Source organism: Petromyzon marinus, chromosome 71 (genome assembly GCF_048934315.1).
Source record: "Petromyzon marinus isolate PM22_M1 ecotype Great Lakes invasive population chromosome 71, UKy_Petmar_22M1.pri1.0, whole genome shotgun sequence".
Classification (NCBI taxonomy): domain Eukaryota; kingdom Metazoa; phylum Chordata; class Hyperoartia; order Petromyzontiformes; family Petromyzontidae; genus Petromyzon; species Petromyzon marinus.
Genome location: NC_133737.1, coordinates 5,778,008 through 5,790,229, shown reverse-complemented (window position 1 = coordinate 5,790,229; position 12,222 = coordinate 5,778,008). Strand labels below are relative to the sequence as shown.

At 51.1% G+C, this 12,222-nt stretch overlaps 1 protein-coding gene across 1 annotated transcript in view; it reads left to right on the top strand.

Annotated features, from left to right (window-relative positions):
- Positions 1-2,944: 2,944 nt before the first annotated feature.
- LOC142906794 (non-selective voltage-gated ion channel VDAC1-like) overlaps positions 2,945-12,222 on the top strand; it is a 29,051-nt gene continuing 19,773 nt past the window's right edge. The window contains exons 1-3 of the mRNA XM_076055340.1: positions 2,945-3,136; positions 7,321-7,373; positions 10,305-10,495. Coding sequence (XP_075911455.1) covers positions 10,459-10,495 — 37 coding nt within the window. The 5' untranslated portion in view covers positions 2,945-3,136; positions 7,321-7,373; positions 10,305-10,458. The remainder of the gene's footprint in view (positions 3,137-7,320; positions 7,374-10,304; positions 10,496-12,222) is intronic.

Genomic DNA, 12,222 nt, shown 5'->3' with positions numbered 1-12,222 from the left:
TGTGTCTCTGTGTGTCTCTGTGTGTGTCTCTGTGTGTCTCTGTGTATCTCTGTGTGTGTCTGTGTGTCTCTGTGTCTCTGTGTGTCTCTGTGTGTGTCTGTGTGTCTCTCTGTGTGTCTCTGTGTGTCTCTGTGTGTGTCTGTGTGTCTCTGTGTCTCTCTGTGTGTCTCTGTGTGTCTCTGTGTGTGTCTGTGAGTCTCTGTGTCTCTCTGTGTGTCTCTGTGTGTGTCTCTGTGTCTCTGTGTGTCTCTGTGTGTGTCTCTGTGTCTCTCTCTCTCTGTGTCTCTGTGTGTGTCTCTGTGTCTCTGTGTGTCTCTCTGTGTCTCTGTGTGTCTCTGTGTGTCTCTGTGTCTCTGTGTGTCTCTGTGTGTGTCTGTGTCTCTCTCTCTCTGTCTCTGTGTGTCTCTGTGTGTGTCTGTGTGTGTCTCTGTGTGTCTCTTTGTGTGTCTCTGTGTGTCTCTGTGTGTCTCTGTGTATCTCTGTGTGTGTCTGTGTGTCTCTGTGTCTCTGTGTGTCTCTGTGTGTCTCTGTGTGTGTCTGTGTGTCTCTGTGTGTCTCTGTGTGTGTCTCTGTGTGTCTCTGTGTGTCTCTGTGTCTCTGTGTGTCTCTCTCTGTCTCTGTGTGTCTCTCTCTCTGTGTGTCTCTGTGTGTCTCTGTGTGTCTCTGTGTGTGTCTGTGTGTGTCTCTCTCTCTGTGTGTCTCTGTGTGTCTCTCTCTCTCCCTGTGTCTCTGTGTGTCTCTGTGTGTGTCTGTGTGTCTCTGTGTCTCTGTGTGTCTCTGTGTGTGTCTGTGTGTCTCTGTGTCTCTGTGTATCTCTGTGTCTCTCTGTGTGTCTGTGTGTGTCTCTGTGTGTCTCTGTGTGTCTCTGTGTGTCTCTCTCTCTCACTCTGTGTGTCTCTGTGTGTCTCTGTCTCTCTCTCTCTGTGTCTCTCTGTCTCTCTATGTGTCTCTGTGTCTCTGTCTCTCTCTCTGTGTGTCTCTCTGTGTCTCTGTGTCTCTCTGTCTCTCCCTGTGTCTCTCTACAGGAGGTAAAGACACAGGGAGAGAGTCGTCTGGACTCCGCTATCACCTTGGGATCCCTCGAGACTCTCTATCGTTGTGTGTGTCTGTGTGTCTCTGTGTGTGTCTCTGTGTGTCTCTGTGTCTCCCTGTGTCTCTCTACAGGAGGTAAAGACACAAGGAGAGAGTCGTTTAGACTCCGCTATCACCTTGGGATCCCTCGAGACTCTCTATCGTTGTGTCTCTCTGTGTCTCTCTGTGTCTCTGTGTGTCTGTGTGTGTCTGTGTGTCTCTGTGTGTCTCTGTGTGTCTCTGTGTGTCTGTGTGTGTCTGTGTGTCTCTGTGTGTCTCTGTGTGTCTGTGTGTCTCTGTGTGTCTCTGTGTGTCTGTGTGTCTCTGTGTGTGTCTCTGTGTGTCTCTGTGTGTCTCTCTGTCTCTATGTGTGTCTCTGTGTCTCCCTGTGTCTCTCTACAGGAGGTAAAGACACGGAGAGTGCCGTCTGGACTCGGCTATCACCTTGGGATCCCTCGAGACTCTCTATCGTTGTGTCTCTCTGTGTGTCTCTATATGTGTCTCTGTGTCTCTGTGTGTCTCTCTGTGTGTCTCTGTCTCTCTCTCTGTGTCTCTGTATGTCTCTGTGTGTCTCTGTGTGTCTCTGTGTCTCCCTGTGTGTGTCTACAGGAGGTAAAGACACAGGGAGAGAGCCGTTTAGACTCCGCTATCACCTTGGGATCCCTCGAGACTCTCTATCGGTGTGTGTGTCTGTGTGTCTCTGTGTGTCTCTGTGTGTCTCTGTCTCTCTCTGTGTCTCTCTGTGTCTCTGTGTGTCTCTGTCTCTCTCTCTGTGTCTCTCTGTCTCTCTATGTGTCTCTGTGTCTCTGTGTGTCTCTCTGTGTCTCTCTGTGTGTCTCTGTGTCTGTCTACAGGAGGTAAAGACACAGGGAGAGAGCCGTTTAGACTCCGCTATCACCTTGGGATCCCTCGAGACTCTCTATCGGTGTGTGTGTCTGTGTGTCTCTCTGTGTCTCTCTCTCTCCGTGTCTCTCTGTGTCTGTCTACAGGAGGTGAAGACACAGGGAGAGAGCCGTTTAGACTCCGCTATCACCTTGGGATCCCTCGAGACTCTCTATCGTTGTGTGTGTCTGTGTGTGTCTGTGTGTCTCTGTGTGTCTCTGTGTGTCTCTGTGTCTCTCTCTCTGTCTCTCTCTGTGTCTCTCTGTGTCTGTGTGTGTCTCTCTGTGTGTCTCTGTGTCTCTCCACAGGAGGTAAAGACACAGGGAGAGAGTCGTCTGGACTCCGCTATCACCTTGGGATCCCTCGAGACTCTCTATCGGTGTGTCTCTCTGTGTGTCTCTGTCTCTCTCTGTGTCTCTCTGTGTGTGTCTCTGTGTGTCTCTATGTGTCTCTCTGTCTCTGTGTGTCTCTCTCTCTCCGTGTCTCTCTCCCTGTGTCTCTCTACAGGAGGTGAAGACACAAGGAGAGAGTCGTCTGGACTCCGCTATCACCTTGGGATCCCTCGAGACTCTCTATCGGTGTGTCTCTCTGTGTCTCTGTGTGTCTCTCTGTGTGTCTGTGTGTCTCTGTGTGTCTCTGTGTGTGTCTGTGTGTGTCTCTGTGTCTCTGTGTGTCTCTCTGTCTCCCCACAGGAGGTAAAGACACAGGGAGAGAGTCGTTTAGACTCCGCTATCACCTTGGGATCCCTCGAGACTCTCTATCGTTGTGTCTCTCTGTGTGTCTCTGTGTGTCTCTCTGTGTCTCTGTGTCTCTCTCTCTGTCTCTCTATGTGTCTCTGTGTCTCTGTCTCTCTCTCTGTGTCTCCCTGTGTCTCTCTACAGGAGGTAAAGACACAGGGAGAGAGTCGTTTAGACTCCGCTATCACCTTGGGATCCCTCGAGACTCTCTATCGTTGTGTGTCTCTGTCTCTCTCTGTGTGTCTCTGTGTCTCTCTGTGTCTCTCTCCGTGTCTCTCTGTGTCTCTCTACAGGAGGTGAAGACACAGGGAGAGAGTCGTCTGGACTCCGCTATCACCTTGGGATCCCTCGAGACTCTCTATCGGTGGACCTCCCGCGGAGTTTCTCTCACCGAGCGCTGGACCACGGACAGCTCCCTGGGCACCTGCGTCACCGTGGACAACGCGGTCTCCGTGGCAACCGCGGCGTCGCCGTAGCAACGCAGTAGCCTAGCGGCACCCGGGCGGCCTAGCGAGCCCCGGTAGCCTAGCAACCGGGTAGCCTGGGAACCCGGTAGCCTAGCAACCCGGTAGCCTAGCAACCTTGAAGCCTGGTAACCCGGTAGCCTAGCAACCCGGTTGCATAGCAACCCAGTAGCCTAGCAACCCGGTAGCCTAGCAACCCGGTAGCCTAGCAACCTGGTGGCCTAGCAACCCACTAGCCTAGCAACGGGTAGCCTAGCAACCCGGTAGCCTAGCGACCCGGTAGCCTAGCGACCCGGTAGCCTAGCGACCCGGTAGCCTAGCAACCCGGTAGCCTAGCGACCCCGTAGCCTGGGAACCCGGTAGCCTAGGAACCCGGTAGCCTAGCAACCCGGTAGCCTAGCAACCCGGTAGCCTAGCAACCCGGTAGCCTAGCAACCTGGAAGCCTGGAAACCCGGTAGCCTAGCAACCCGGTTGCATAGCAACCTAGAAGCCTAGCAACTCCATCGCCTAGCAACCCGGTAGCCTAGCAACCCGGTTGCGTAGTAACCTGGAAGCCTAGCAACCCGGTAGCCTAGCAACCCGGTAGCCTAGCAACCCGGTAGCCTAGCAACCCGGTAGCCTAGCAACCCCGTAGCATAGCAACCCAGTAGCCTGGGAACCCGGTAGCCTAGCAACCCCGTAGCCTAGCAACCTGGTAGCCTAGCAACCCAGCCGCCTAGCAACCCAGCCGCCTAGCAACCCGGTAGCCTAGCAACCTTGTAGCCTAGCAACCCCGTAGCCTAGCAACCCGGTAGCCTAGCAACCCGGCAGCCTGGCAACCCGGTAGCCTAGCAACCCGGTAGCCTAGCAACCCGGTAGCCTAGCAACCCCGTAGCCTAGCAACCCGGTAGCCTAGCAACCCGGTAGCCTAGCAACCCGGTAGCCTAGCAACCCAGCCAACTAGCAACCCAGCCGCCTAGCAACCCAGTAGCCTAGCAACCCTGTAGCCTAGCAACCCCGTAGCCTAGCAACCCGGTAGCCTAGCGACCCAGTTGCCTAGCGACCCGGTAACCTAGCAACCCGGCAGCCTGGCAACCCGGTAGCCTAGCAACCCAGTAGCCTAGCAACCCCGTAGCCTAGCAACCCGGTAGCCTAGCAACCTTGAAGCCTGGGAACCCGGTAGCCTAGCAACCCGGTAGCCTAGCAACCCGGTAGCCTAGGAACCCGGTAGCCTAGCTACCCGGTAGCCTAGCAACCTGGTAGTCTAGCAACCTGGTAGCCTAGCAACCCGGTAGCCTAGGAACCCGGTAGCCTGGGAACCCGGTATCCTAGCAACCTGGTAGCCTAGCAACCCGGTAGCCTAGCAACCGCGTGGCTTAGCAACCCGGTAGCCTAGCAACCCCGTAGCCTAGCAAGCCGGTAGCGTAGCAACCTGGTAGCCTAGCAACCCGGTAGCCTGGGAACCCGGTAGCCTAGCAACCTGGTAGCCTAGCAACCCGGTAGCCTAGCAACCGCGTGGCTTAGCAACCCGGTAGCCTAGCAAACCGGTAGCCTAGCAAGCTGGTAGCCTAGCAACCCGGTAGCCTAGCAACCCGGTAGCCTAGCAACCTGTTAGCCTAGCAACCCAGCCGCCTAGCAACCCGGTAGCCTAGGAACCCGGTAGCCTAGCAACCCGCTAGCCTAGCAACCCAGTAGCCTAGCAACCCGGTAGCCTAGCAACCCGGTAGCCTAGCAACCCAGTAGCCTAGCAACCCGGTAGCCTAGCAACCCGGTGGCCTAGCAACCCGCTAGCCTAGCAACGGGTAGCCTAGCAACCTGGCCGCCTAGCAACCCGGTAGCCTCGCAACCCGGTAGCCTAGCAACCCGGTAGCCTAGCAACCTGGTAGCCTAGCAACCCAGTAGCCTAGCAACCTGGAAGCCTAGCAACCCAGTAGCCTAGCAACCCGGTAGCCTAGCAACCCAGTAGCCTAGCAACCCGGTAGCCTAGCGACCCGGTAGCCTAGCGGCCCGGTAGCCTAGCGACCTGTTAGCCTAGCGACCCGGTAGCCTAGCAACCCCAGTAGCCTAGCAACCTGGAATCCTAGTGACCCAGTAGCCTAGCAACCCAGTAGCCTAGCAACCCGGAATCCTAGCGACCCCGTAGCCTAGCAACCTGGAATCCTAGCGACCCCGTAGCCTAGCAACCCGGAATCCTAGCGACTCCGTAGCCTAGCAACCTGGAATCCTAGCGACCCCGTAGCCTAGCAACCTGGAATCCTAGCGACCCCGTATCCTAGCAACCCGGTAGCCTAGCAACCCAGTAGCCTAGCAACCCAGTAGCCTAGCAACCCGGTAGCCTAGCAGCCCGGTAGCCTGGCAACCCGGTAGCCTAGCAACCCAGTAGCCTAGCAACCCCGTGGCCTAGCAACCCAGCCAACTAGCAACCCGGTAGCCTAACAACCCGGTAGCCTAGCAACCCGGTAGCCTAGCAACCCAGTAGCCTAGCAACCCGGTAGCCTAGCAACCTGGTTGCCTAGCAACCCGGTAGCCTAGCAACCCGGTAGCCTAGCAACCCGGTAACCTAGCAACCGGTAGCCTAGCTACCCGGCCGCCTAGCAACCCGGTAGCCTAGCAACCCAGCCGCCTAGCAACCCGGTAGCCTAGCAACTCGGAAGCCTAGCAACCCCGTAGCCTAGCAACCCGGTAGCCTAGCAACCTGCTTGCCTAGCAACCCGGTAGCCTAGCAACCCGGTATCCTAGCAACCCGGTAACCTAGCAACCGGTAGCCTAGCAACCCGGCCGCCTAGCAACCCGGTAGCCTAGCAACCCAGCCGCCTAGCAACCCGGTAGCCTAGCAACCCGGTAGCCTAGCAACCCGGTAGCCTATCAACCCGGTTGGCTAGCAACCCGGTAGCCTAGCAACCCAGTAGCCTAGCAGCCCAGTAGTCTAGCAACCTGGTTGCCTAGCAACCCGGTAGCCTAGCAACCCAGTAGCCTAGCAACCTGGTAACCTAGCAACCGGTAGCCTAGCAACCCGGCCGCCTAGCAACCCGGTAGCCTAGCAACCCAGCCGCCTAGCAACCCGGTAGCCTAGCAACCCGGTAGCCTAGCAACCCGGTAGCCTAGCAACCTGGTTGGCTAGCAACCCGGTAGCCTAGCAACCCGGTAGCCTAGCAGCCCAGTAGCCTAGCAACCTGGTAGCCTAGCAACCCAGTAGCCTAGCAACCACTCACTCACCCACTCACTCACCCACTCACTCACTCACTCACCCACTCACCCACTCGCTCACCCACTCACCCACTCACTCAACCACTCACTCACTCACCTACTCACTCACTCACTCACCCACTCACTCACTCACCCACCCACTCACTCACCCACTCACTCACCCACTCACTCACCCACTCACTCACTCATCCACTCACCCACCCACTCACCCACTCACTCACCCACTCACTCACTCACCACTCACTCACTCACCCACTCACCCACACACTCACCCACTCACTCACCCACTCACTCACTCACCCACTCACTCACTCACTCACCCACTCACCCACTCACTCACCCACTCACTCACCCACTCACCCACTCACTCACCCACTCACTCACCCACTCACTCACTCACCCACTCACTCACCCACTCACTCACCCACTCACCCACTCACTCACCCACCCACCCACCCACTCACCCACCCACTCACTCACCCCCTCACTCACTCACCCACTCACCCACCCACTCACCCACCCACTCACTCCCTCACCCACTCACTCACCCACTCTCCCACTCACTCACCCACTCACTCACTCACCCACTCACTCACCCACTCACTCACCCACTCACCCACTCACTCACCCACTCACCCACTCACTCACCCACTCACCCACTCAGTCACTCACCCACTCACTCACCCACTCACCCACTCACTCACTCACTCACCCACTCACCCACTCACTCACCCACTCACCCACTCACCCACTCAGTCACTCACCCACTCACTCACTCACCCACTCACTCACCCACTCACCCACTCACTCACTCACTCACTCACCCACTCACCCACTTACTCACCCACCCACCCACTCACTCACCCACTCACTCACCCACTCACCCACTCACCCACTCACTCACTCACCCACTCACCCACTCACTCACCCACTCACCCACTCACTCACCCACTCACTCACCCACCCTCTCTGTCTCCAGGTGCTAGAGGGACTTTCTCTCTCCCTGGATACAATTTTCTCGCCAAACACCGGGTGAGTGATGATCGTGGTGATGGTGGTGATGGTGGTGGTGATGGTGGTGATGGTGGTGGTGATGGTGGTGGTGATGGTGGTGGTGGTGGTGATGGTGGTGGTGGTGATGGTGGTGATGGTGGTGGTGATGGTGGTGGTGATGGTGATGGTGGTGATGGTGGTGGTGGTGATGGTGGTGGTGGTGATGGTGGTGATGGTGGTGATGGTGGTGGTGATGGTGGTGGTGATGGTGGTGGTGGTGGTGATGGTGGTGGTGGTGATGGTGGTGATGGTGGTGGTGATGGTGGTGGTGGTGATGGTGGTGGTGGTGATGGTGGTGGTGGTGGTGATGGTGGTGGTGGTGATGGTGGTGATGGTGGTGGTGGTGATGGTGGTGGTGGTGGTGATGGTGGTGGTGGTGATGGTGGTGGTGATGGTGGTGGTGGTGGTGGTGATGGTGGTGATGGTGGTGGTGGTGATGGTGGTGGTGGTGATGGTGGTGGTGGTGATGGTGGTGGTGGTGGTGATGGTGGTGGTGGTGATGGTGGTGGTGGTGATGGTGGTGGTGGTGGTGATGGTGGTGATGGTGGTGGTGGTTATGGTGATGGTGGTGATGGTGGTGGTGATGGTGGTTATGGTGATGGTGGTTATGGTGATGGTGGTGATGGTGGTGATGGTGGTGGTGGTGATGGTGGTGGTGGTGGTGAAGTTGGTGGGGATGGTGGTGGTGATGGTGGTGGTGATGGTGGTGGTGGTGGTGATGGTGGTGGTGGTGATGGTGGTGGTGATGGTGGTGGTGATGGTGGTGATGATGGTGGTGATGGTGATGATGGTGGTGATGGTGGTGGTGATGGTGGTGATGGTGGTGGTGATGGTGGTGGTGATGGTGGTGGTGATGGTGGTGGTGATGGTGGTGGTGATGGTGGTGATGGTGGTGGTGATGGTGGTGGTGATGGTGGTGGTGATGGTGGTGGTGATGGTGGTGGTGATGGTGGTGATGGTGGTGGTGATGGTGGTGGTGATGGTGGTGATGGTGATGGTGGTGGGGGTGGTGATGGTGATGTTGTTGATGATGCTGTTGATGTTGTTGAGGTTGATGTTGATGTTGTTGATGTTGTTGAGTTTGATGTTGTTGTTGTTGATGTTGTTGATGATGCTGTTGATTTTGTTGAGGTTGATGTTGATGTTGTTGATGTTGATGATGTTGTTGTTGATGTTGATGATGATGATGTTGTTGATGTTGTTGATGATGTTGATGATGTTGTTGATGTTGTTGATGATGTTGTTGATGTTGTTGTTGATGTTGTTGTTGATGTTGTTGTTGATGTTGTTGTTGTTGTTGATGTTGTTGTTGATGATGTTGATGTTGATGTTGTTGTTGATGTTGTTGATGTTGTTGATGTTGTTGATGTTGTAGATGTTGTTGTTAATGTTGTTGTTGTTGTTGATGTTGTTGTTGATGTGGTTGTTGTTGATGATGTTGTTGTTGTTGATGTTGTTGATGTTGTTGTTGATGTTGTTGATGTTGTTGATGTTGTTGTTGATGTTGATGTTGTTGTTGATGTTGTTGATGTTGATGTTGTTGATGTTGTTGATGTTGTTGATGTTGTAGATGTTGTTGATGTTGATGTTGTTGTTGATGTTGTTGTTGATGTTGTTGTTGATGATGTTGATGTTGTAGATGTTGTTGTAGATGTTGTTGATGTTGTTGTTGATGATGTTGATGATGTTGTTGATGTTGTTGTTGTTGTTGATGTTGTTGATGTTGTTGTTGATGATGTTGATGTTGTTGTTGTTGATGTTGTTGTTGTGTTGTTGATGTTGTTGATGTTGTTGATGTTGTTGTTGTAGATGTTGTTGATGTTGTTGTTGATGATGTTGATGATGTTGTTGATGTTGTTGTTGTTGATGTTGATGTTGTTGATGTTGTTGTTGATGATGTTGATGTTGTTGTTGTTGATGTTGTTGTTGTGTTGTTGATGTTGTTGATGTTGTTGATGTTGTTGACGTTGTTGTTGTAGATGTTGTTGATGTTGTTGTTGATGATGTTGTTGTTGATGTTGATGTTGTTGATGTTGTTGACGTTATTGATGATGTTGTAGATGTTGATGATGATGTTATTGTTGTTGTTGATGATGTTGTAGTACTAGATGTTGATGTTGATGTTGTTCATGATGTTGTTGATGTTGTTGATGTTGTTGTTGTAGATGTTGTTGATGTTGTTGTTGATGATGTTGATGATGTTGTTGATGTTGTTGTTGTTGTTGTTGATGTTGTTGATGTTGTTGTTGATGATGTTGATGTTGTTGTTGTTGATGTTGTTGTTGTGTTGTTGATGTTGTTGATGTTGTTGATGTTGTTGACGTTGTTGTTGTAGATGTTGTTGATGTTGTTGTTGATGATGTTGTTGTTGATGTTGATGTTGTTGATGTTGTTGACGTTATTGATGATGTTGTAGATGTTGATGATGATGTTATTGTTGTTGTTGATGATGTTGTAGTACTAGATGTTGATGTTGATGTTGTTCATGATGTTGTTGATGTTGTTGATGTTGTTGTTGATGTTGTTGATGATGTTGTTGTTGTTGATGTTGATGATGTTGATGATGTTGTTGTTGTTGATGTAGATGTTGATGTTGATGTTGTTCATGATGTTGTTTATGTTGTTGATGTTGTAGATGTTGTTGTTGTAGATGTTGATTATGTTGTTGTTGATGATGTTGTTGTTGTTGTTGATGTTGTTGTTGTTGTTGATGTTGTTGATGTTGTTGTTGTAGATGATGTTGTTGTAGATGTTGTTGATGTTATTGTTGATGTTGATGTTGTTGATGTTGTTGTTGTAGATGTTGATTATGTTGTTATTGTTGTTGTTGATGTTGTTGTAGATGTTATTGATGTTGTTGATGTTGTTGATGATGTTGTTGATGTTGTTGTTGTTGACACGTCACCACAGCAAGAAGAGTGCCTCTGGCCGAGCGGTGCTCCGCCGCCCCAACGCGACTCTCTCCCTCCTCATCGAGAAGTCCTCCTCCGCCGTGGGGCCCACCTCCACCGTGGGGACCGCCTCCGCCGTGGGGCCCTCCTCCGCCGTGGGGACCGCCTCCGCCATGGGCCTCGTGCTGGGGTCCGGCCCGTGGATAGCCGGTGACTGACTAAGTGACTGACTAAGTGACTAAGTGACTGACTAAGTGACTAAGTGACTGACTAAGTGACTAAGTGACTGACTAACAAAGTGACTAATGACTGACTAAGTGACTAAGTGACTGACTAACAAAGTGACTAATGACTGACTAAGTGACTAAGTGACTGACTAACAAAGTGACTAATGACTGACTAAGTGACTAAGTGACTGACTAACAAAGTGACTAATGACTGACTAAGTGACTAAGTGACTGCCTAAGTGACTGCCTAAGTGACTAAGTGACTGACTAAGTGACTAAGTGACTGACTAACAAAGTGACTAATGACTGACTAAGTGACTAAGTGACTGACTAAGTGACTGACTAAGTGACTGACTAAGTGACTAAGTGACTAAGTGACTAAGTGACTCACTAACAAAGTGACTAATGACTGACTAAGTGACTAAGTGACTGCCTAAGTGACTGACTAAGTGACTGACCAAGTGACTGACTAAGTGACTAAGTGACTAAGTGACTGACTAACAAAGTGACTAATGACTGACTAAGTGACTAAGTAACTGACTAAGTGACTGACTAAGTGACTGACTAAGTGACTGACTAAGTGACTGACTAAGTGACTAAGTGACTGACTAAGTGACTAAGTGACTGACTAACAAAGTGACTAATGACTGACTAAGTGACTAATGACTGACTAAGTGACTAAGTGACTGCCTAAGTGACTGCCTAAGTGACTGACTAAGTGACTGACTAAGTGACTAAGTGACTGACTAACAAAGTGACTAATGACTGACTAAGTGACTAAGTGACTGTCTAAGTGACTGACTAAGTGACTGACTAAGTGATTGACTAAGTGACTGACTAAGTGACTAAGTGACTGACTAACAAAGTGACTAATGACTGACTAAGTGACTGCCTAAGTGACTGACTAAGTGACTAAGTGACTGACTAAGTGACTAAGTGACTGACTAAGTGACTGACTAAGTGACTGACTAAGTGACTAAGTGACTAAGTTACTGACTAAGTGACTAAGTGACTGACTAAGTGACTGACTAAGTGACCAAGTGACTAAGTGACTGACTAGTGACTGACTAAGTGACTGACTAAGTGACTAAGTGACTGACTAAGTGACTGACTAAGTGACTAACTAAGTGACTGACTAAGTGACTGACTAAGTGACTAAGTGACTGACCAAGTGACTAAGTGACTGACTAAGTGACTGACTAAGTGACTAAGTGACTGACTAACAAAGTGACTAATGACTGACTAAGTGACTAAGTGACTGACTAACAAAGTGACTAATGACTGACTAAGTGACTAAGTGACTGACTAACAAAGTGACTAATGACTGACTAAGTGACTAAGTGACTGACTAACAAAGTGACTAATGACTGACTAAGTGACTAAGTGACTGCCTAAGTGACTGCCTAAGTGACTAAGTGACTGACTAAGTGACTAAGTGACTGACTAACAAAGTGACTAATGACTGACTAAGTGACTAAGTGACTGCCTAAGTGACTGACTAAGTGACTGACTAAGTGACTAAGTGACTAAGTGACTCACTAACAAAGTGACTAATGACTGACTAAGTGACTAAGTGACTGCCTAAGTGACTGACTAAGTGACTGACCAAGTGACTGACTAAGTGACTAAGTGACTAAGTGACTGACTAACAAAGTGACTAATGACTGACTAAGTGACTAAGTAACTGACTAAGTGACTGACTAAGTGACT